A 25,079-nucleotide genomic window follows, 5' to 3' on the forward strand; every position below is an offset into this window, starting at 1 on the left:
ATGATGGATGTGGAAAAGACAGTGATGACAAGTCAACATTTTTCAACAAGCACCAAACACTACACCTCCCACTCCATATCCTAAGACTCAACAGCAGTAACAACAAAAAGGATTTCACCTTCTTGCATCAGTCAGAAAAAACTAGGTGACAGTAATGGTTACTGAAATCTTTCAACACTACATTATTTCAACAGCTTTTCACCAAAACTCTGGATTGGAGATCTGTGTCTATTGATTAGCTGCTGCAGTCAGAAAACTATGTTATCCACTGCCTCTCAATCTATTCTAGTCTAAGGGAAAATGAAGTTTACCTTGAAAGCTAAGGTGAATTAGCTGCTGGTAGAGACTCTGTGGAAGATGGCCCTATCCCACTGGGCTTTTCCTCCTTCTCTCTGTTGTCAGTTCTTTCTGAACTTTCTAAAGTAAGAATGGCACTGTCAGGTTTGCTTCTCTGGTAGTATTTTTATTCAGCTGGGATTATGAGAATTGTACTATCGCTGAGAAAATTGTTATTAAGAAAAGAAATGGTGGCCAGGTTCATGCGTCAAAGGAGCTACCATTTGCTACACCATCTTTGTCCCTTTTTCTCTTGGAGACTACGGACTTTATCACATGAATTTAATTCTCTCCGCCATCACATTAGTGAAAGGAAATGAATACTAACCAGTTTGAGAGGTTTCCATAGCACATGTCCCTTCACTAGCATAACAGGGGCTGTTATTGCCATTGATGGTCCCTCACATTCTCATCCATACTCCTCCCCTGCCTCCCTGCCCTCTTCTCTACCCAACATGCCTTTCTTTACTTTTCTTTCTTTTTTCCATACGTGTGTGTTTGTGTGTGTAGTTAGAAGCTGGGTTTTTCCATGAAGACACATGTACATGCATGCATATATGGACATTTAGATAAATAGATATAGATATAGATCATCCTAAATGTGACCATTCTCATGGCTGTCTGACATTTTCTAGATAGGCCCTTCTCACTGAGGAGAAATGCTTCCCAACCTTTTCTAAATGAGAGTTACTTCCTCAGATGAAAATTAGCATGATATAGATGTGACACACAAAACACAATGATTACTTGAGGAGTGTCGGTAACTTTTGTATATTGGTTGAAGAATGCAACAGTGATTGGGCAAGAATTAAGTTCGTGTGATAAAGTCCAAATGACTTTTTCCAAATGGTATTTTTTTACCACTTTAGATATTTATTCTCCATATTAATAAATGGTTGAACAGAGAACCTTTTGAAAAGACCTATGGTTCTTTTTTATTTGATCTTTTTAATCTCTGTGACTGGCTATATATCTTTCCTCTTACATGCCTGTAATATAAATGACTGATCTTTACTGAAATCCAGCTAAGCATATCTGTGACAAGAATATAAATTTGCCTGTTGACTTTTAATATTGAAGCATAATAACATTTATGTCTTCCCTCCTTTATTGATTTCGGCCCTACTTCTTCGAGCTTAAGCCCCAGTGAACTCAGCAGGACTCGCATCTCAGTAGACAAGCATAGTGGATTGAACTGCCAAGGGCTTTCTAAATCATTTCACATTTATACCTTTTCATGTTTTTCCTTACTAAACTACATATGAAAATACTAAAGACAACATTATCATTGCATTCATTGCATTATTGTGGTAATTATCCCAAGACTGAACTATAAAGAAAATTATAGCAGTGTGTTTGAATACATGGTTCATGCATTCAGCTATGTGTGGGTAGGCTTGGGGGTGCGGGTGGGAGATTGCTACACTTCTAAGCTGCCTTTTCTCTGATAGCTTCAAAGCAGAATAGATAGGCTCCTAGCAGTGCCATACGGTCACTGAACAGTCTCAGGCACGTATAGTTTCAACAAGAGCATGTATGAGAGGAATTGGACAGCTTTGTTTACAATGACTGGGAGTTTTGCACAGAAAGAAATGCAGCCTGGGTAATACATTATTTTATTTTGATTTGTTTTTGAGGAGGAGGAGGAGGAAGAGGAGGAGGAGGAGGAGGAGGAGGAGGAGGAGGAAATTATTCAGGCAAGCTACATAATCAGAACTTGGATCTGACTACCCCAATACAATCTATATTCAGTGCAGTCCAAAGTATGAAGCAGGAGTCTTTCCCAGAATTGGAAGAGCAAGGCAAGATCTTGGGAAGCTGTACTAAGTTTGGACAGCCTTGTCTCCAAACTAAACAAAGTTCTATTTTGTAGAGAACCTTTGTTTGAAAGACTGAGTAAACAACACTTCTTAAAGCACTATTGTGCATTCTTCCAATACAACCAGGCATGACAGCACCTAATCATTCTGGAAAAAAGATAAAACAACATTTTTTTCCAGTTTAGGTATTCCTTTGGTTTTGCTTCCATGTGATGGAATCTTTCCAGGTAACAAACTAAAGGTTGTGGGCTTTGCTTCTGTTGGTCTCTTGGGTTCACTTCTAATGACTTGTCACCTGCCCCACCCGATCTAGTGGGCAACCACTGATGTTCATTAAGCCACACCTTCTAAAAATTTGAAGAAGAGCACTGCATTTGTAATTACTTATACTCAAAAACAATGAAATCAAAATGGACTAATGGATGTGTAATCTGATATTGATGAACTTGAACTGAATCTAAAGAACTTCCCCTATGCCTGCTTTTCACTGCAGGGGCAATACATCTTAAAACTTCTATTGATGCAAAAATTTTGCTGCATTCCTTCCTTCCTGTGTAAACTTTATTTTATGTATATTATATCAGCACTAGAAACAGCCTCCCATCCAGGAGGAATCCCTAAAAACATGACATTTACATGTTTTCTTGAATGTATTGCCAATTGTGTCACTGATGACATATAGATGACATGCATTTTGAAGCGGCACAACCTAATGGGAACAACAACCATGCCAAAAAAGAAATGAATACACCTGAATAATGAACAGACACCTCAACTGGAATCGATTCACCAACCCGGAGAGAAAATGAATAGCAAACCAGTTTAAATGTAAGTGAGCATGAAACCATAAATTGTTTTCCCTGCTGAAAATGCTTTCAGTCATCATCCTATGTGTCTTCTTTTATTTTCCAGGTTTTTCCCCCTATTAGCAAAGCAAGAAATGCTCCTGTCTAAATTATGCTTTATCTTTACTGTCAGATAAAGAATGAAAGTGTACCTTACTTCTTTAGATGTGTTTCTTTCGTCTCTCTTTTAAGGATTTGACCTGCATAAATCCAGTTAGATTTTCATTTTCATTGTTGTATCTAATCCAACCACTTTGTTATCTTTGAATAGGTTTTTCCTCCTCCTTTTATTTTGTTCCCCATAGAATTCCATTGATCTTGTTGACAGTATTTTACATTTTATCCTACGCAAACTGCTCAGTACATTCAGTCATTCATCTCATGTCTATATTTTTCCTTTTCAGCATGACAGGAGGTTCTAGCCTCCTTTCATGGCAGCTTACTTTCCCCCCCTATTTGATCACCTTGTTTCCCCCCCACACACACACACACTTTTATGCACTTTTATGCACCTGAAACTGGTAATAGCTGTTATGTGATAATAAGATACATTACAAAAAAAATACAACTTGTGGATATCTTCATAAATATAACAGAGGGAAACTAAGTTTTAAAGTCTTCTAACAGAGGAGAAAGTAAAACTTACTGATTCTTCCACTAAACCAGAGGCTTCTGAATGCTTACCAGGAGTGGGCAATTTCAGAGAGGGTAAGGGGGCACATACACCACTGGTGCTCTGGATTGGAACAGAACTAATGTGGAGTTATTTACAATTTTGTATTATTATTATTATTATTATTATTATTATTATTATTATTATTATTACATTTATTTGTATAGCACCATACGCTTTACATAGTGCTTTACAGATGAGAAAAAATAACAATCCAAAATAGAAACAAAAATATTATATTTGAGATGATTTTTGGATGGGGTGGTGGAGTGGCATAAGCATTCTATGAACTGGCAGCAAAATGACCACATTTGGTGGCAGTTCTGAACTGTTTGGGGATTGCTGTCTAACTTAAAATGATGAGATCAGACACAGATGTGGGTTGAAATTGGTCCACTTTATTTAAGGAATTAAACTATTTAACTGTTTCTTGAAAACTTGCAAATTTGAAGGGAGCAACCTGATGCGGGAGCCATTGTGGCAGGTGGTCTATTCCTCAGACCACTTCCTCAGCTTCCCTTGGGTGAAACACCTGTGCTCTGAAGATAAGCTATGACTGGGTTGCTCCCCGGCCAGCTCGCATGTGGAACGCCAACCTGAGATTTCCACAGCCAACTCACCAGACTTGACTGAAGATTATATCCCAGGCCAGCCCTAAGAAAGGTCTCTTTTCCTCTCCCCTTACTCACAAGACCTAAGAATAAAGTTTAAGAGGCCTAACCTTCACCCCAAGTGGGTGCCATAGGTGTTCATGTGACTCCTAATTCTCCCCCACAACCGAAAGTGACTGCCTATTTAAGTCCACACCTGAGCTGATTTCCAAGTCCCCGAACAACAGGGTGAGGTAGACGAAAGACCCTTGGAAAGGGGGAAAAAATTCCTACCCAGCCTAAAAGAGAGCCTTTAGGGCTGAAGGGTGGGGTATAAATACTGTAAATAAATAGATAGATAGATAGATAGATAGATAGATAGATAGATAGATAGATAGATAAATGGTGACCAATATAGCCACACTGAAGTTGAGGCAGGAGAGTGGGACAACAAAATCTCACAAGAAGGAGAAGGGAGGGTGGCGCAGGTTTAAATAGCCTATGCCCCACCCTCTAATCTTCTCCAGATGTGGCACAATGTGCCACGTCCAATCATTTACTGGTCTCTATTTAAGAAGCCAGCAAACTCCCATCTTCCAGCATGCAGCCCTGTGGATGTAGATAACATTAATAAAATGGTGACAGAAGTGATCCCCAAGAACTGCTAGTAGCCCAAAGAACACAATTTGCCTGTTTCTGCTTATACTGTGTATCTGAGATTGACTCTGTGTATTCAGCCATATTTCTGATGCTGAATTAGGGCTGTCATGTAATTCTTTTCATGTGTTCTTCAACTTTAGCACTATTACAGTGAGCATATATATTTTTATCTTCTCTATAGTGCAAAAATGTTTAATCTGACCAGCCCAAATGAGGAAAAAATTGGTTCATTTTTAAAGAAAACCTAACTCCTGAATGTTATGTTTTTATCCTGCCTTTATTCAACCCGTGATGAGTTCATGTGTCTCATCCTTTCACTATTCACATCTAGCACAACCTAGTGCTCTATGAGAGGCTAAGACAAACTATGTAGCATGGTTGCAGTGATTCTAGGGTTAGGGAGTGCGCACCATTCACACGCTCCCTAAGCCTAGTACGTCCTCCGTATGTCAAAATGGCTTTGCCCTGTCTACATGGGCACCACCATTTTGACGTGACAGCTGTGCTGCATCCAAACAGTGCAGCATGGCCATGATGGTGCTTGGGGCGCCCTTTCAGCGGTGGTGAAAGGAGCTCCAAAATGGAGCTCCTTTCACTGCGTGTATTGCTGGCGCAGCCTTTACACAGCCACTCCAGCAATACAGAAGAGAAAGGGGCCAAGTGGTCCGTTTCTCTCTTTCCCCGCCGCTGTCAGGGTGTCCTTGGGGCATGAAGCCCCAAGGACACCCCTTTCCAGGCTGCAGGGAAGCGGCATTTTGCCGCTTCCCCGAGGCCTGGAAAAGCGGTAGATTGGGGCCTCCGGGGTGCCACTGTGGCCGCTCAGGCCCTGATCTGTCAGGGAAAGGAGTGGGTGCAGGCTGCCCCAAAGGGACAGTGTGTAGCCTGCCTATATTTACATGTTGCATTCAATAAATGTACAGTAGATTGGTTTAATTGGTTGCTTCTTATTTGCTATAAATGAGTAACACTTCTTGTTAGTAGGGTGCCACTGTTGGTGTAGGGTAATGGTTTGAGTATTGGATCAGAATTCCAGAGGCCAGGATTTTAATCACTGGTCAGCCATGGAATCCTACTGTGTGACTTTGGAAAATGTATACTCTCTCAGCCTTCAAGGAAGATAATGGGAAATCTCCTCTGAACACATCTCATCAATAAAACCCTATAATAGGTTCAGTTGGAAGTCAGAGTTAGTTTAAAGGTATACACCAATGAAAACAACAACAAGTGTGTCACTGATGTGTTAGATTTTTAAAAGTGATCATGTTCATTTAATTTTAAAAAAATAAAAATAACACCCTCAAATTAAATATCACCTACAAAATAAGGCTTTGAAGTAACAAATGATCATTACCCATCACACACAAGTAATAAGTAACATTAGTAATCAGCAGTTGGGATCCTGTTGCTATCCACTTCCTTTTATTTGTGTGTGTATGTGTTTTTAGGTAATTGTATAAGGAACAATTCAATACCTCCTTGTACCATTCCCTTACCCAATACAACCAATCTTTTCTATGCTGAGTAGGCCAAAAAATGTATCATTTCTTTAAAAAAATATTAAAAAAAAAAAAAAAAAAACTTGAGAAGTTAAAACAGAACCATAGTTCAGCAGACATAATATGAAACCATTGATTGATGTTTTTGAAGGTCATTAATTTATTCAGGAAAGTTTAAAATTCATGACTACCCTATAAGTCTTGGTGTGGATGGCTCAGATCAGGAAACAACATTATTCCATAAATTCAGTTGTTGAGACAATAGCAGAGGAGTATATTCTAATCTAAAGAATTAACAAATTTAAAAAAGGAAACAATTTCTCCTCAAAAGAAGTATGACACAAAGTAGAGCTGTTAACCCTGTCTGTTATACACCCTTTACCACCAGTTCTCCATGAGCAATCCAGTTCTGTGCTATCTCCAAACAAGTAATGGAAAGAAGGAAACAAATTATATCATTATGTGTTAACTTCTTATTGTTGCCAAGAAATACAGACAAAAGTAATAACCTAGAGCAAGAGGTTAGATTTGTGATACCCAAGATAACTGAAAGTACAGAGAGCCAAAACTGTTAGCTCTTGTCACAGTGTAACCACATGTATATAAATGTACCTGTGCAATCACAATCCCTCCAACATTAGGAGACATATTGTTTGTAATTCCCACTAACTTAATTGGAGTAAGTTGCCATTTGTGTATCAGTTTCAGCCAAGAAGATATCATATTATTCTCCTTCTCATTATTTTACTCAAAAATAAGGCTCATTCAGTCCAATATGGGTCCCTCCTAAGTATGTGCATTGGTAGCAGACATATACTGTATTGTTTTTTGTGGGGTTTTTGGGTTTTGTGGCCATGTTCTAGAACAGTTTTCTTCCTGACATTTCACCAGCATCTATGGCTGGCATCTTCAGAGAAATTCTAGCACATGGCCACATAGCCCGAAAACCCCACAAAAAACTATGGATGCCAGCCATGAAAGCCTTCGACTCCACATATATTGTATTATTTATCCAGGAAAATTCATTATGTTAAAGGTTTGCTGGCTGACTGCTCAGTTATTTATCAAGTTTTAAAAAGCAAGATGGCAATGGAATACTTTATTAAAACCATCATATCATCATAGGTACCCAGTCATGTGGCTGCTGATTGGTGTTAATTATAGAGTTAGAAAACAGATTATCTAGGCTTTATATTCATTATAATCTCTTAATAATCCACATAGAAATCTTTGTTGCCAAAATAAATATAAACACAAGGAATACATTAGGTAAAGAAACATCTCACAATGAGTTGGACCTACACCTTACAATATACCCATCCCAACATTTCTACTAGACTACTTCATTTATTCAAAGCAAATACCTTCCTTTTCAGACTTGAAAAACTCTACTACTCATCTTGCAAAAAAAAAAAAAAAAAATCGTCATATTCAAGCAAAAGGCAGGACAGGGTGAGATATCCCCAGACATCTATTCTCCTCCTATCCCCAATATGTGGTATTGACTAAATAAAAATAGATACAGTCTCTCCCACCCCAACCCACAAATGTCATATTGCCTTAACAAAGCATATGAACAAACTTGTTTCACAGTACCTTAAAGAAGGCATCTCAGTTTTACACTTGCACACACAAAATTTCACAATCTGTTGAGTTTTTTTAAATATAAAAATTCAGATTTTTGCTGACATACTGCAAATTCCGAAATCACTATTTAAATTCCAGAGCTGAATGCTTCATTAAAAAGATTCTATCTATCTATCTAGCTAGCTATCTAGCTAGCTAGCTAGCTATATGCAGGAGAGCCAGTGTAGTGTAGCAGTTTGAGCATTGGACTATGGAAAACAGGGTTTGAATCCCCACTTGTCCATGGAAACCCCACTGGATGACCTTGGTCAAGCCAAAATCTCTCAGCCTCAGAGGATGGCAATGGCAACACCCCTGGCCCTTTTTAAGCAACTTGCCAAGAAAATCCCATGATAGATTTGCCTTAGGGTCACCAGAAGTAGGAAACAACTTGAAGGCACAAAACAACAAACAAAATGCCACTTTGATCAGCATGTTCAAAATGTTGCACATACATAACTTGCAAAATAAGTCAGTATTATCAGCCCCATATTGCAGGCTGGAACACTTAGAGAATGGCTACTTAAAGAATATTTGTGAGCTGAAGACAGAGATAAGATTAAAGTAGAGATTTTCTGATTCATCATTCAGTCTCTGCCATTATGTTACATTCTCTGTTCATCTGTTTAGATTATTTAATGGAATGAATGAACTTAATTTAACATTTACTAAATATTGTTGCTAGTAATCTATCATATACTGTCACATATTGATCGTTATTGCATGCCAAATATCTGATACTGTAAAAGAACTGAACTCTGCTCCAGAATCATTGAATGCAAATTGCTTCTACAGAATATCAAGAATGCTATTAAGCCAAAACTGAGTGCTTTCAAGTCCCATTGATTCTAGAAGAAAATAGTTTATTTCCTCTTTGAAATGAGAATCCAAAGTGGTTCATTTCAGATTGGATCATGCCCATAGCATTTGGCAAATGTCCAATGAATATCCAATGAACATTTGGAGAGCATTCACCATTTAAATTCTCAGAGGAGACCTCTGAGGAGCATTTTTAAAGCAAATTCATATTGATATTGCAATGCTTCCTGGTTGTTAGAAGGAATACTTTCCTCCATCACAGAGAATGGAGACATATGAGGTGAGTGTTCCCACAAGCCAGACATCTAAAAGCAAACTTCCAGCTGTTGGAGGTGAATCTAAGTACACCTTAAGGCATCCCTTGCCATAATGTGGACTTTTTGAATATCAACTGTCAGTTGCCTAGGGTTGCTAGGTGAAATACATGAAAGAGTTGTGGAAAACAGGGTTCTTCATAATTATCAAAGGTATGGGAGTCCTGCCCTGCCCTGCCTTTCATCCCTATAGTTGTCTCTCAGAGGGATAGGTAGGAATTTTGGAGATAATTTTACAATTGGCTTCAAGATTCACTTATATCCACATCTTTGTGCATCCAGTGGCCAATGTCCTGGTAGTGACATAAGTAGGTGTAAGTTTGACATAGGTTTGTGTATGTCACCACCACGCCCATTGCTAAAGCTAGGGTTTTCCCCCCTCCACAATGACCAAAGTCTCCCTCAACTCATCACCAAGTTGCTGTAGATCACTGGTAGCACTTGACACTTCTCTGCCCCACCCTCCCTTCACCAGGGAGCCAAGAACCATGTTGGGAGAGAATATCTGCAGCTGAAAGTTTGAGTCTGAAATGTAAGGGAAGACCTTTGTCCTTCTCAACAAAGTACTGTGGTACCTGGTCTTACTTCTCAAACTACTTATAATTAAAATTACAAGAGACCTGTCCAGTATCCAACTGAGCACCAATATCCAAATTGTACAGTACCTTAGAAACTTGGTGTAATCCTTCTTACTTTAGAATAAAGTCTTCTTTCTCTCTGTTAAAAATTTTGTTCTTTCTTTTACTCAGTACACAGAGCATTTCTGTTCAGCAAGAGAGATTGCTTGCTCATCACTCTGTCCTCCACCTGGAAAAGAGGGAGAAGATAGCACTGAGATATATGTTGGTACCGGGTAGGAGCTGGGAGCTCCTGGTTGGGCCAGCCCTCATTTCTTTGCTAGGACAGAATTATCCAAGATGTTGAATTTATTTGGAGAATAGACTTCGGTCCAAGACATACTGTGGAAATAATCCAGTTTGAGACCCCTTTAACTGCCCTGGCAGTTCTGGAAACTATAGTTTTGTGAGACATTCAGCCTTTTCTATCAGAGAGCTCTGGTGCCACAATAAGCTAGAGTTCCCCGGATTCCCTAGCACTGAGCCAAGGCAGTTAAAGGGGACTCAAACTGGATTATTTCTGCAGTGTGTTTTGGACCTTTTTTTATGATAAGTAAAATTGTCTTTATGTGTTGCAGAACCCTTTGTTGCTTTCACCTTGTGTTGCAAAGTAATGACAACTCAAAAAGCAAAATCAGATATACTCTAATAAAACAAGGTTATGGGGATTATCTTTCTGGAAGGTTATTTATATGAATAGTAAAGGTGATCAAAAACCAAACCACATCAGAATAATCAATCCTCAAAGACCCTAACAGGGAGAGAATTATCTTGTTAATGGAAATTGCTACCAGGAATGCTGCCACCACATAGCTTCAGAAGCAACATTAAAAGCTTCTAGAGAATATCAGACGACACATTCTATGTTCATTAAAAGAGTTTTACTTCCTCTAAATCACTGTTACAGATGCCATTTAAATTTTCTCTCCAAGCTGTTGCTACCAAACTCCTCTATCTTAAACCTTTTCTTAGAAGACTATGCAATTATTTCTCTTTTATAATTCATTAGTGTATCCCAGTGGTTGGACTGCTTCCAGGTCTCTATTTTGCTTTCACATTATTGGCAAAAGAAATAAAAAAAGAGGATAAAATTATACCAGAACAGTGCCAGTTGTAACCCATTTAATCAAAATCATTTCTTGGTGCCTAGGCTATTACCAAGTCAAAGTCCTACACTGACTAAATAATTAACTGGTAATTAAGAAATCAAAAATTATGAGAACATCCTTGAATTATTCACAGAAATTGATTAATCTGTCCACCTGCTTCTGTCTGTGAATGTGTGTGTATTTTGTGTATGAAAGAAAGGGAGGAGTTGAGAAGGAGAGAATATCTATACATATTATGGACCTACTGCATCATATGGATAACACTTTCAAGGTTGCTATTGCTAACATCCAATGTACACATATTACAAAGTATTGCATTAATTCTCCAACTCACATTTATTCCAAAGATCATTTTTCATCATATGTAATGAGCATCAATCATGACATAACATAGAAGCACGGATCTGTTGAGAAAATAAGTATCTGCTGCCAGGAATCAAAATGAATTTGCATAGGGTCAGTGCAAAGGTGAATTATAAGGATAGAAGCTTCTGAAGCCAAAGAGTTACATCAGGGCCTTGTTTGCACTGACCAGAGTACTCCAAGAGTATCCTTGCCCTACAACTCTACTGATCTGCCTCCATTACCTCATCCTCATTGTTTGTGCTGCAGCAGTTGTCTGAACTAAGCCATCTGGCACATCCACCATCACTGCAAGTCACTTGCTTCTGAGGAAAGAACAAGGTGCTCAGTGATGGCAACATGATGGGTGCCTCATTCTTTTTTTTTTTTTAATTTTTATTAATAAACTACAAATATACAAATACAAGTTCACATACATTATCACGTATCGAACATCTATGTGATGGCAACATGATGGGTGCCTCATTCTGACCTCAGAAGGAGTGGTCCATGGTGGCAGTGGACATGCCTTGTGGTCCAGATACTCATGTTGACAGCTGCCACAGTTCAGGAACGAAGGGCTCTAGATCTTCCCAGAAGAGCTGGGGCAACAAGTAAGGTTTTTTTAAATCCATGCTAACATTATTATATACTGTTTCTGGTAACATATAAGGGTAGCTGTTTTGGTCATTTAACAAATCCAACAGAAATCCATCAGTGATACCTTTACTGACCAATCAAAATGCACAATATACATGTTGCAAGCTTTCAAAGCTCCATGGGTGTCTTCATCAGGCAAGATGTTACATACCAAACAGGAGGGGGGGATTGTAGATGTTAGTCAGATGCCTACATGTTGTTTCAGTCCTTAGCAGAGCCGGCTATAGGTATTTGGCCACCCTAGGCGAGAAATATTTTGGCACCACCTGTCACTCCTCTTAATTATTTTCACCCCTTGATTTCCACTGTTTCATTTGCTAAAGCTAAACATGACATAAAACTTAGGTTCCAATCTCTCATCATAGTATTGAGAATTAGTCAAAAAGCATATATATATATATATATATATACACACACACACACACACCACAAAAAATACAAAAAAGTCGCCAAGCTACCCCTAAATTTTGCCACCCTAGGTGGCTGCCTAGTTCACCTATATGGATGAGCTGGCCCTGGTCCTTACTGAAGATGGTATGATCAGGAGGATATCTTTTGCAGGCAGGCTCCTCCTCCTTCTGGCCATGTGGCAATAGGGAGATTTTCAAAGTCCCTGAAATTTAAAGTCCATTTGTATCTCAACAGGGACCTCTCTTCTGGAATCCAATAAGTCTCCATGCCAGTAAGGTCACAGGCTTCTTTGTAGGCATGGATTCCTCAAGAAGTTTTCATGTTTTGCATCAAGAACACCCTGGTAGTGTAGAGGTAAACCATGCAAATTCAGTTCAAATTTAAGAAGAAAATTGTTTCACCTTGGTTGGAGATCCCAGTCCACAGGCTCCTTTTTATGGTTCCCCTGTTTCTGGTTGTGGAATGTGTCAGACTTTGGACTGTTTGTACCAGAACCAAGGTTTGGCCATGCATTTTCTGAACTAGAACCAGGGTGGGAGTGGGAGTGGCCTTTTAACCCATGCAGACAAGGCTCAGGTCAGTCAACTGAATCCTTTTATTTCCATGATTAATTTCATTAGAAACAATTATTCTAATTCACTTTTCCATCTAGTTTCTCTGCCCCATCCTGGATTTGTCCCTTTTCACCTGCTGCCTCTCAATCCTGGAACCTCCTTCCCCCACAAGCATGGGTCATCACTTATTTAAATAGTTCCAAAACTGAGTTGAAGACCATTCTGTTCAGAGAAGCGTTCCCAGGCATTGCATGACTATTATTTGCAATTTGACATTTTTAATCTGTTGCCTGTTTTATTGAACCCTTTCCTGTATTGTTATGTATTATTTATATATATTATGCTATTATTTCTTAAATTATATGCCACGGGCAGGTTTACTCTTATCTGTTTTATTGTTTAGCGCTGTGCAAATCTACAGCTCTATATAAATAAAGCATAATAATAATAATAGTTCAGGCAGCCACTGTGTTGTAGTGTTGTAGTCACTCAGCCATGGAAATATACTAGGTGACCTTGGGCAAATGACTCGGATTTAGAGGAAGCCAATGGCAAATCTTTTCTGAATAAATCTTGCTAGGAAAACCATAAATTACTTGCCATAAGTTAGAGATGATCTACAAATGTATGAGCAATGGTCTACAGGTGCAGCTCTATGCACACCTGGGAGTAAAACCAATTGAAATCAATGGGAGTTGTTTCTTAGTAAATTTATATAGGATTACACTGCATCTCATTTGCATGTATATCCCATTGAAATAAATGGGACAGTTGTCAGGGTTTAACTTGAGTTCCACTGCTTTCTATTGGACTGGTGAGGAAGTAATTGGATCTCAGTTTATCTGCATGCTGTTCTCATCCTGCAACAAAACTCAAGCTACAAATCATTATTTCCTTGTTTTGAAAGCGCATTCTAAATACAAATGCACACATACACACACACACACCAGAAGATATTCTTATTGCATGCTGCTTCTCCAGCATCATGTATTCCTGCACTGAGAGCCAAAGAGACAACCAGTAATAATGATATTATAACCAGTAATGATGATAGTAATAATAGTAATAGTAGGAAGATAAATGCTCAGTATCCCAGAAATCTGTGACATTACAGTAGAACTAGGTGATTTTAGTTATGAATCTATGTATTAAACACTTGAAATTCTGTGCTAAAAAAGCTCAGTTGTGAAACATGTATCCACTAGATAAGTTAAACAATGTGAACATTTCCCCTTACTTTTGGAGAATTTATTGTTATTGTTATATTTATTTTATCTCACTTTTTAATCAGTCTGGGACTCAAGGTGCCTTGCAAAGTTTAAAACAGAAATACTAATACTACTAATAATAAATCACATTCATTGACCTCCTGGGAAAATAAGTATCTGCTGCCAGAATTAAACTGCACGCTATTAGTGCAAAGCTGAATTGTAAAGATGGAAATCCTGAAGCCAAAAGGGCTATACCAAGTTATTCAGCTGAATTCCTGTGATTTCCCAATGTTCATAGAGAGCTGCAAGGCACTAGGGTAACAAAGGCACACCTGGACCCCAGGAAATCTTGTTCAGCTAATGCTTAGGTTCTTCAGATTTCAGTACATTTTGCCCTCACGTTTGAACATGCCTTGATTCTTCCAGACCTCTCCATGTTCTTTTCCCACAGTTTCCTAGGGCATCCTCATTCCAGCCATCATCTGCTGTTTGAAAACAGCCTCTTTGCTTTTGGCAGATGTTCTGAGATGGGCTGCAATTGAGTTTCATTTAAGAAGCAGACAGATAAAGATCAGGAAAATAAGGGTTATCATAGTCAAACTAGAACCTAACAGTCAAGTATTGAATCAGATATGTCTGTAGTCAAGGGCCAGGAATGACTGGGGCAGGGTCAAAGTGAAGATAAGAATGTAGTAAAGGGAAAAGACTGAGCTGGGCCCACCTGTGAGTCCTAGAAAACATTTTAGCAGTACAATACATTTATTATGGTATACAGCCAGTACAAAGATAGTAAACAATAAAATACAGTAATGGCAAATGTTTTGAGTAAGTATCAATGTAGACATAATATGATAATAATGTCCATACATACATATCAGTGGGAAATCTAAAAAAGGTAAAACTCTACCATATACTTACAGAGAAATTTAAAGCAATTATAGAAATATTCCAAAGGGGCTTCTTTAGTATAGCCATTTAAATGTCACTAACATAAAAATAATAATATGATTTAAAAAATCTCCAAACATTGTGCTTTTGGGGGAAGGGGTTGTGGTTTCTCTGTACAAACACAACATGTAAAGAGACAGAGGTTTTACAACCAAAATGGCCAGTATAGGTCAGATGAGGTGTGACAAGGAAGGGATGAAATGAGTTATATTCTTCCAATACTGTCTTACATGATTATTTTTTAAAGCCATTAAATTGATTTTCAAGCATAATAACTTTCCTAGTCATTGCCTGAACCCATCCACCTGAAACTTTTATGCTTCCATGACAAGGGAAGAAAATTCTAAGTTGAAATCACTAGAAGCAGGTCTTGGTCAGAATACGTCATCAGTCTATTTCCCAGAGTTACTGATTCTGACATGCCAGTATTTACTCTACCAGTATCCAAGTCACAGTTCTGCACCTTCCCAGAAGTTACAAGATTCCCAAGCTTGTTTTTTTTAAATGGGAGACTAAAGGAAAACTGATATATATATTTAATTGGTGTTTCCTTCCTTGTAGTCCCTACCATCACCACCACCATATCATCATCACATGTGTATAAATCTAGAAAAAAAAAACCTTAGTAGTACATTTTAAATTGCTCTTTGTATAGGAGCCTAGCTACTTTGGTATTGTGAATAGTGTCCATCAGAATAAATTAATTGGCTTTATCTAAAAAGCCAAGGAGGTTACAAGGCCAAACTGGTACTGAAGTGCCATTAAATGTTCACACATCCACAGTCAGTTTTCCCCAGTTCTTCCTTCTTCATACTGATAGTGCATATGATTAAAAATATAAATATAAAATGATTTCTTAATATTGAATTGTTATCTCTCCATGAAACCTTTAACTGAGACTAGAGGAAGATGCTTTGTCTAACCAAAAGAAAACAGGTGCCAGTTAAGAAATTCCATTATGCTATTACTGTAATAACAGTTGGATGAAATATTTGTGTCTGTGCATGGAATGTATTTTGTTTTACATACCTTTTTTGGTAATATGTGTAAAGTGTGTGATGGATATCTGTTGGATTCTAAATATAATTACTAACATTACCTTTTTGGGTGATATCTGTAATGTACTTCTATTGGATTCCAAAAATAGTGATTAGCACAATGGTTTTCCTAAAGGTATAAAAAGGGATAAGGATTTGTCATTTCTTTGCCAAGACTGATCTGAGCACAAAGATGCCGGTACTAGCCATTCTTTGATTTGCAAATCAAATAAACTTTGTTCCTGTTTTTAATCCTCTGACTACTGTCTGGAAATTGGTTATTTTACTATACAGGAGATATTAATTGCTTTCTTCAAGGCTGCAACACTACCACTGTGATACAGCACAAGGACTAGATTCTGCTCCTCTCTGATCATGCCAGTCACTTTTCCAGTTCTCAACAAATTAATTACTTCTCCCTGCTTCTAGTTATCCACCTCCTTTTTCCAGAAATCTGGATTTAATTGAATCCCCATTACATCCTGGTTTTGCAAATCCTGTTTATCTTTTGGTCATGGAAACATTTTGCTATCATATTAACACTGCTGATTTCAAATATTACTACTTTTTGTTACTAACCACTGTGCTTTTGATGTAATCTTCTCATAAGTATGGCACTATGATCCCACTTTAACTGACATGACACCATCCTATGAAATCCTGGGATTTCAAGTTTCAGGAATGGCATTTTGAATTATAAGCCGGAATGGTCTAGTGCCTCACCAAACTACAAGCCTCAAAATTCTATAGGATGCAATCATGGCAGATAAAGTGGAACATTGTACTATAATTCTGTAGTGTGAATAGACCCTATGGGTATTGCTTACATTTCTTCCACTTCCATTTCAGTGTAGATTTATTACGTCTGTTTATGTAATCTTCTAGTAAAAGCTTCTAATTCTGCCAAAAATTGTTTTTAAAAAGCTTGCCCAATATCCCCAAATTTGGAAAATGTAATCCCCTTTTTAGGGGCTGATAGTCTGCTAGTTTATTGAATTCTGATCAAGGCAGCCATACTCCAAGATACCTGTTTTATTTTGGTGTGTGTGTGTGTGTGTGTGTATTTGTTGTTAAGTGCCATTGAGTTGTTGTTAAGTGCCAAAGGGTTCCCTCATGGGAACCCTTTGGATGAGACATCTCCAAGACTCCCTATCCTTCATTACTCTGCTTAGTTCTTGTAAATTCATGCCTGTGACCTCCTTGATAGAGTCCACCCATTTAGCATGCAGTCTTCCTCTCTTTCTACTTCCTTCCACTTTTCCTAGCATTATTGTTTATTCCAATGAGTCATGTTGTTTTGTGATGTGGGCCAAGTATGAGAGTTTAATCATCTAGGCTTCCAGGGAGATTTCTGGCTTGATCTGTTCTAGGTCCCATATGCTTGTATTTTTGGTTGGCCATGGTTTTCTCCATACTCTTCTCCAATATCACATGAGTTTATTTTCTTCTTATCTGTTTTCTTAACTGTCCAGCTCTTGCATCCATTCATGGTGGTATGGAATACACACACACACAAGATAAATCAATGGAAGGCTTCCATTTTTGTAATCTTAACATGCGTTAGACTTGAGGTGAATCAGGCTGATTGAATTTAGGGGTCTTCTGGAAAGCAGCCAAGACAATCACTTCCTCTTGTCTTCATCACAACCACAAATGTAGTGCTTTATTTACAATATAGATGGATGGTGTGTTTTGCCTTGGAATACTATTCACCTGAATGAATATTTGAATAGGCATTATGCGAATCTTTGATATTTGTTGAAGTAAAAGGTCACAAAAATATTTGCTTCAGCTCTATTTAGCAGAACTTTTTGCTGGGGTTTGAAAATTGCTTGGGACAACAGCAAACCTGAATATATATATATATATATATATATATATATATATATAATTTACCTCACTGTTCCTTTGCCCCCTTTCTCTTGAGATGTTTAGCTCAAATGCAGAGTCACATAAATGAAAAGTGGCATTTTGAAGACTTAAATCATTTGACTTTTAAAGAGCAATAAAAATACTGTTTAGTACTATGTTCTCATACAATGTGAAGTCTTGTTTATTGTATGAAAATATGGAGATAACAGATCGTTTCTTAATAGCAGTACAAAAAAAATGAAGGAAGTATCATTCTTAGAAGACTGAAAAGGGGAAATGCAATTTAAATTGAATCCCTAACTGATTTACTTGGGAGTAAGCTATAATGACCTTACAGAGGTTTATTCCTCAATAGAAATGTGTATCATGTTGTTATATTGTCATGTTGGTACTGACAAATATCAGTTTCAAGGTCTCTGCCTTTCTGTCTTGCAGTTATGTATCTTTAAACTGGTGTTGGAATGGACAGTCCTTCATAAATAAGGTGCCTTCAACAGACAATTGTCCTCTGACAGCCAGTCATACAGAGGTTTGGGCCAGAACAGACTGGCAAAATATGCCAGTTTCTCAGAGGTTTGGGGGCATGGCATATGCACAACACATGCCCCCAAGCCAGCAGGAAGCCATCATGAAGCCTCCCAGCTGTTTACACGGAGGCAGCTTTTCAAGAAACACCGTAAACCTGTGGTGGTGGCAAAAAGGGTGCTCTTTTTTCCAGTGCAAAAAGGAGCAACATTTTGCTACTTCTTTTTGCACTGGAAAAAAGCTGGATTGTGGCAGCAGCGTGCTGTTGCCACAGCCCCGATCTGTCACTCAAAGGGGCAGCATCACATTGACCCTTTGGGCCGGTCTGTTTCAGCCCTTCATCTTCTGTAAATTAGAACACCTGGTCAATATAACTGTATGATACAATCATCAGTCCATGATGAGTATATTTAGTATAACTCTATTTTACAGCCATCAGTCCCAGGTGAATTTATTTGTGTAAAATGTGTATTTCATATTTTTAAAGAACAGGGAAATGAATATGTGCAACATGAGAGAAATAATTCCACTTCCCCAATTTTTTTTCTTGATGCTGCCAAAAATTAGGATTTTTAAAAAAATGCATGCTGTTCATCACAGGTTTGATGGTTAGTGTGGTTTGAAACCAGGATAAAGGTAGGAGCATTGAGCTAGATCTTGAGTAATCCCAATTATAGTTCCGACTAGGATGTGATTCTATACTGATTTTATTCTTGGGGTGGGAGAAGCATGTATTTTTGGCATCATTCTTTATGCTGTGGGAAAGCACTTGAAAAAGCTCTAGCTTACGACTTATTCCGGATAAAATTCACACATCTTTTTGTTAGGACAAAAACAGCTTCTCCTCTGTAAAAAACATGAAATGTTATTTTCTGTGCTGTTCTCTAAAGAAAATCCTATAATTTAGGACTTATTCTGCACAAAATTTACACTTTTGTGTAGGCAAGAGCATCATTAGTATAGAAAACAGTATTTTCTGCTGTGTGTTATTTTCTGTGCAGAAAGTTTCTCCCCAAAAGAACCATACACAGATGATGTGCAGAATAAGTCTTGAACTGGAAAGATGCTCATCAGACTAGGATTCTTCTTATCAGGGTATTCTAATACTTGGGAAACACTTTTTTAAAACCAGTTTTTGAATAGTTTCAAATATACTTTCCATCTCTAGTCCCTATTAAGCCCTCATGATTACCTTGGAATTGACCTCCTTTATAGAGTTGCTGTAAAGATAAAATGAAGAAGAGGAGATTCATGCCTTTGATCCCTTGTAGTGAGATATAAATGCAATTGATACATAAATAAATACAGCTGAAAATGAGTAAAGATGCTATATCTTCCAAAATAAGGGGGGGGGGAAACATAATTATTCATAGCTTTGTCTTCAGAAATGAGTTTCCTGTGTTTATTTTCTTTTGACTGTATGTTACTAAGTTTGGGCTTGCTTGTAACTTCTGAAATAATGGAACTGCTTTTGAGATATGATTCATTGTGATGACTGTTACATTAAGGTTTAAGTAATGGTATACTTTGAAGATTATTTTTTACCATTATCTCTGATTCACCAATGCACAATATCTAGCATTTTATGTGTATTTCAAACAATCTGTAATTTAAAAATATTTCCATTTGTGAAATGCCAAATTGATGGGTAGACATATTTTATTACTAGAGTATTTTTGGAGGGCCCTTCTGCATTAAAACTGAAAAAAAGAAAATTGGAAATTGTCAGGTAATGTATTAATGAAAACAACACAAAAAGTACATTAAGTGGCTTTGCCATTAGGCCAGCTGTATAGTATAAAAAGCCTGGACCAGTCAAAGAATTTTGACATTAAATATGAACATTAAATTTATCAGACAATCTAAGTTGGAACACCATCACACAAGCTCTGTTCTTGCTGCAATCGCATCAGCAAAACTAAACAAACGCATGCCAGTTTGGGAACCCTCAGTGATGCACATCTTTTTAATAGTATGACTGGGGCTGGGTTTGCCATGAACACTCTTCCAGACTCTCCCTTAACCCTGCCTCTCTGTCATACTGCCCTACCCAGCATGCCTTTTGTGTTTGCATGATTTTTTTTTTAGTTCAGTTTTAGTTGTATTTTTTAAAAATAATTATGGCACTGCAAATTAAGAAAAGAAAAGGGAAGGGAAAATGTAAGGTGATGGAGAAAAACAGCTTGATTGGGGGTAGAAAGGAGTAGGGAGGAAGAGAGACAGTGGAGGAGACTGAGAACATGTGACTGCCCAATCTTGGGACTGTAGCTGAGGAAATTTACCACATCAGAGGACTAATTCCATTGAAGTACAACTGGAGCTTCTTGATGGGTGTTCCCTGTCAATAGTAAAGGTCCCTTAACCACACTTTAGAAGAATAGTAGCAACAATTTGGAGCCGATGGTGATATACAGACCGGCACTTTGTGCCGGCCTGTAGGTGGAGTAAGGGAACAGCGTCTGCATGCTGGATGCCCCAAACCCGCCCCCAGGGTGCCCCTCCTGTGCTGTATCCACATGATGCAGCATTGAAGAAGCATCATAATGCCACACTGCCACGGATATGGCCCCCTTTGGCGGGCGCAAAAAAGGACCCACATAAGTGGCTCCTTTTTGCTTTCTCCAGAGGCTGGATCAGGGTTTCGAGGTGAGGTTGCCGCGGCCCCGATCCAGCCAGTAAAGGGGAGGCTGCATACCGCCCATCTGTACAGCCCCAATGTCATGGGATAAGTCTCATTAAAGGTGCTATTATCCATCATTAATATTAATTTTTAAATGCTTGTATGATCAGTACACTGCTCTACCAGTGAACTTCATAGAGAAAGTGACTAGAGATTTGAAAGGAATTGCCCCCCCCCCTCCAATTGACTCAATAGCAACTGCATGAAGTTGAGATGAAATGAAACAATGAAAGACATAAATGAAACTAGGGCTGCATCCAGACAGCAGAAATAATCCAGATTGACACTACATTAACTGCCATGGCTAAATGTGATGGAGTTCTGGGAATTGTTTTTTGTTGTGGCACCTTATCTTTCTGATACAGAAAGCTAAATGTCTCATAAAACTATAATTCCCAGAATACCATAGTATTGAGCCATGACAGTTTAAAGTGATGTCAGCCTGGATTATTTCATCAGTACGGCTACATCCCTAGGGTTTGTTTTTGCATAAGGAGTTTTAGCTGGATTAATAAATGGTCTGTCCTCCCCCTACATACACACAATTTATTATTTATTTAGAATAATAATCCACATTGAACCATTCAACAGAATTTTTATCAGAAGTTAAATAGAGAAGAATCAGTTGTATAATTTTATTTATTTATTTATTTATTTATTTATTTATTTATTTATATATATCCCGCTCTTTTCTCAGGACTGGGACTCAAAGCAGCTTCACAGCATTAAAAAAAGTACAATTAAAAATATTTTTTAAAATGTATATTAAAAAGAATTTTTAAACTCATTCAACATCCCAGCCTGTCCTTATAGCAATTCCTTAAATGCCTGTGTGAACAGGTAGGTCTTCACCTGCCAGCAGAAGGACATCAAGGAGGGAGCTGTTTTGATCTCCCTGGGCAGGGAGTTCCAGAGTCTAGGGGCAGTCACTGAGAAGGCCCTCTCTCACATCTCCAGCAGCCTGGTGGCAGTTCTTCCAACCATCTGAATTTTTTGAACATTTTTCAAAGGCATCCCCATGTAGAGCCCATTAGAATACTCTAAACACGATGTAACCAAGGTATGTACCACTGTGGCCAAATCTGGCTTCTCAAGGAACGGGCCAAGCTGGTGTACATGTTTTAAAAGAGCGAAAGCACTCCTGGTCACAGCTGAGACCTGGGCCTCCAGGTTCAAAGCTGAGTCCAAGAATACCCCAAAACTGCAAACCTGTGTCTTCAGGGAGAATGTGACCCCATCTAACACAGGCTGGATCCCTATTCCCTAATCTGCCTTCCGACTGACCAGGAGCACCTCTTTCTTGTCTGGATTAAGTTTCAACTTGTTTGCCCTCATCCAGTCCATTACTGAAGACAGACACTGGTTTAGGACCAAGACAGCCTCCTTGGATTGAGGTGGGAAGGAGTAGTGGAGTTGAGTGTCATCTACATATTGATGGCACCGCAGCCCAAAACTCTGGACAACCACTCCCAGCGGTTTCATATATATGTTAAACAACAAACACAACTTGACACAATTCTGAAATTACGTTATCATAAATATTGCAGTGGTAACATTCATACACTATAATAAGACAGAACAAGAATGATAAAAGAAAAATCTATGGGGGCATTTGTAGTATAGTGGTTTCCTGGTATCCTCTGGGGTTTGGTACCATGATCCTCCATGGATGCAAAAATTCATGGATGCTCAAGTCCCATTATATACAACAGTGTAGTAAAATGGTGTGATGCCACTATACAAAAGGGCAAAATCATGATTTATTTTTGATTTTTTTAAAAAAATATATGTTCAAGCTATGGTGTGGGGGCTAACTGTACAAACCTAAAAAACATGTCATAAATATAACTATCATATCACCTCCAAGAGTAGCTGAAGACCTGGAAAAAGCTCTCTGCAAAGATTGTGCCAAATATTTCACTAATTGCCTCTGTATTGATGAATACTTTTGTAGAATACTTTTGTAGAAGGAGCTGGCCAGGAGTTGGGTTTTCCTGGCTACTTTTTCCTCTGGTCTTAAAGATCAGAACTTGGCTTTGGTGCTGCTTCCAGTTGCTCTGGAAGTATGTGTCATTTGAATACCATGCCTCCATAGCTGGTGGAAGCCTGTCCGTTTGGGGACTCCTTCTTCTATTATAATCATCCTGACATTCTAATTTTGAAACTAATATACAAGATTGAGGAATAAAAGAAGAGAAGGTTTTGACTTCTTAGTTCTCTTATGTATTTATCCAGTTGTGGCAAAAATATTCCTTGCCTAAGAAACCCTTAGGAAATTCATGTGGTCACCATAGCTGACAGGTGAAGTGAAAGCACAGACACACATATCTTACTGTGTTCAATGAGACTTACTCTCAAGATACTGTATATAGGATTAATGCATGTGTGGCCAATGCTTTTTCTTTAGTACCTTCCTTTCTTTCTGTGGGGAGGTTTTCATTGTATGAAAATTCAGAATTCAGGTGCAGCTTCTGGAGGAAACTATGTCAGATTTGGAGCACTCTCCCAGTGAACAGGTATTTTCACAGCAATTTAGGTCTGTAAGAACCTAAAAGTAAAATGTGGTAGGAAATAATGAGAACTCAGAATCAATTTAAAGAAATAGTGTGCAGAATAATGAGGAAGATGTGCCATTAAAGCTCTTACCTCCATGAGGAATTATTCCTCAAATATCCTTTCCTATAATTAGCAAGGTGATTTTCTGCAAACATCTGCTTTATTGCATCTTTGAGAAACTTGATTTGCTAATCCAAATCATATACAAAGGCAGATGGAGAACCCATAGTGGGGGGAAGTTGCTTTTGAGGGAGCCATTAAAATGTCCCACATAGCCATGGTAGCTGAAGAAATTCTCTGTGTTGTCAATAAAACATGTTTTCCAAGCTGAGGAATGAACTAACACCTTATTGTAGGCTAAACATGCATAGACATCAGTTACCATACTGAATTCATGAGGAAGGATGTATTATATTTTGTGATAAATATAACATGAATGGGCACGAACTATTTTCGGTAGGCATAGACACAATCATGAGGAAGTATTTGCATAAATTCTAGTAAATTCCATTCCACAGATCTTGGCACAGAGGTATGGGAATGCTACAACATGTTGGCCGTCACACAGTTGGCTGTCACACAGAAGGAAATGTACACACTTTCTCCCTTTGCAGCAAGTTACCTGAGCCTTCAGTGGTTCCTGAGCCCAGATAGAGAGCAAACTAGAAAATCAATGAAGATGATTACAGTACAACTCACTTAAACTATAGGCAGCTGGCGATAGTGTTCAGTTCTTAAAAGCCAATGAATGCTAACAGAATATGCTCTAGGCAGCAGATAAGCAAAGGAGGAAACAATTCACACAGACAGGCCCCATAACCCAGAGTAGGATTGTAATCACCCATCCTAGTCACCTAATTGTCGTTGCATCCTGATTAGCAATTTGTGTAAAATACAAAAGTATACACTTTCCTCAATGGAGCCCTATGCACCCATAAATCCAGTTTCTTGTATAATATTGTAGCAGATGCCTTTTGTTCAGAAAAATCTCCATGTAGGAAAATACTTGATTATACAGTCTTCTTTCTGCCTTATTTTTGCTTACACTTTTGCTTTTATTTGCATAATAATAGTTTGCAGGCAGCTAAGCTTTAAAGACAAGAAAGCACATACATATATTTCTGCCCATTGTAAGTGGAATCCTTGAACTGTGGAAACTGGAAAGCTGCATTTCAGTGGCATAACCATGCTGCTGGCAGCCAATGGATGCCACCTGCTTCTTCCTGGCCCACCCCAGACCTTGCATTTGCTGCCATTTACCACCACACCACCATCTCCACAAGCTGGCCCAGGGGACCCATTTCATAGTTTGTCCTTCTGAACTATGAAATCTCTGGATAGTTCACTTACATTTTAACTTTTGCATATTTTTAGTGGA

The 25,079-nt window shown here is 38.3% G+C and overlaps 1 protein-coding gene across 1 annotated transcript in view; it reads right to left on the reverse strand.

Annotated features, from left to right (window-relative positions):
- Positions 1-11,554, reverse strand: part of LOC149316557 (uncharacterized) — a 38,248-nt gene extending 26,694 nt beyond the window's left edge. Inside the window, exon 1 of the mRNA XM_089518315.1 lies at positions 11,493-11,554. Within this exon, the coding sequence (XP_089374441.1) occupies positions 11,493-11,554 (62 nt within the window). The remainder of the gene's footprint in view (positions 1-11,492) is intronic.
- Positions 11,555-25,079: the final 13,525 nt, after the last annotated feature.

This window comes from Sceloporus occidentalis, unplaced genomic scaffold (assembly GCF_023333645.1).
Source record: "Sceloporus occidentalis isolate IW3139 unplaced genomic scaffold, rSceOcc1.0.p SCAF_3, whole genome shotgun sequence".
NCBI classification, from domain to species: Eukaryota; Metazoa; Chordata; class Lepidosauria; order Squamata; family Phrynosomatidae; genus Sceloporus; species Sceloporus occidentalis.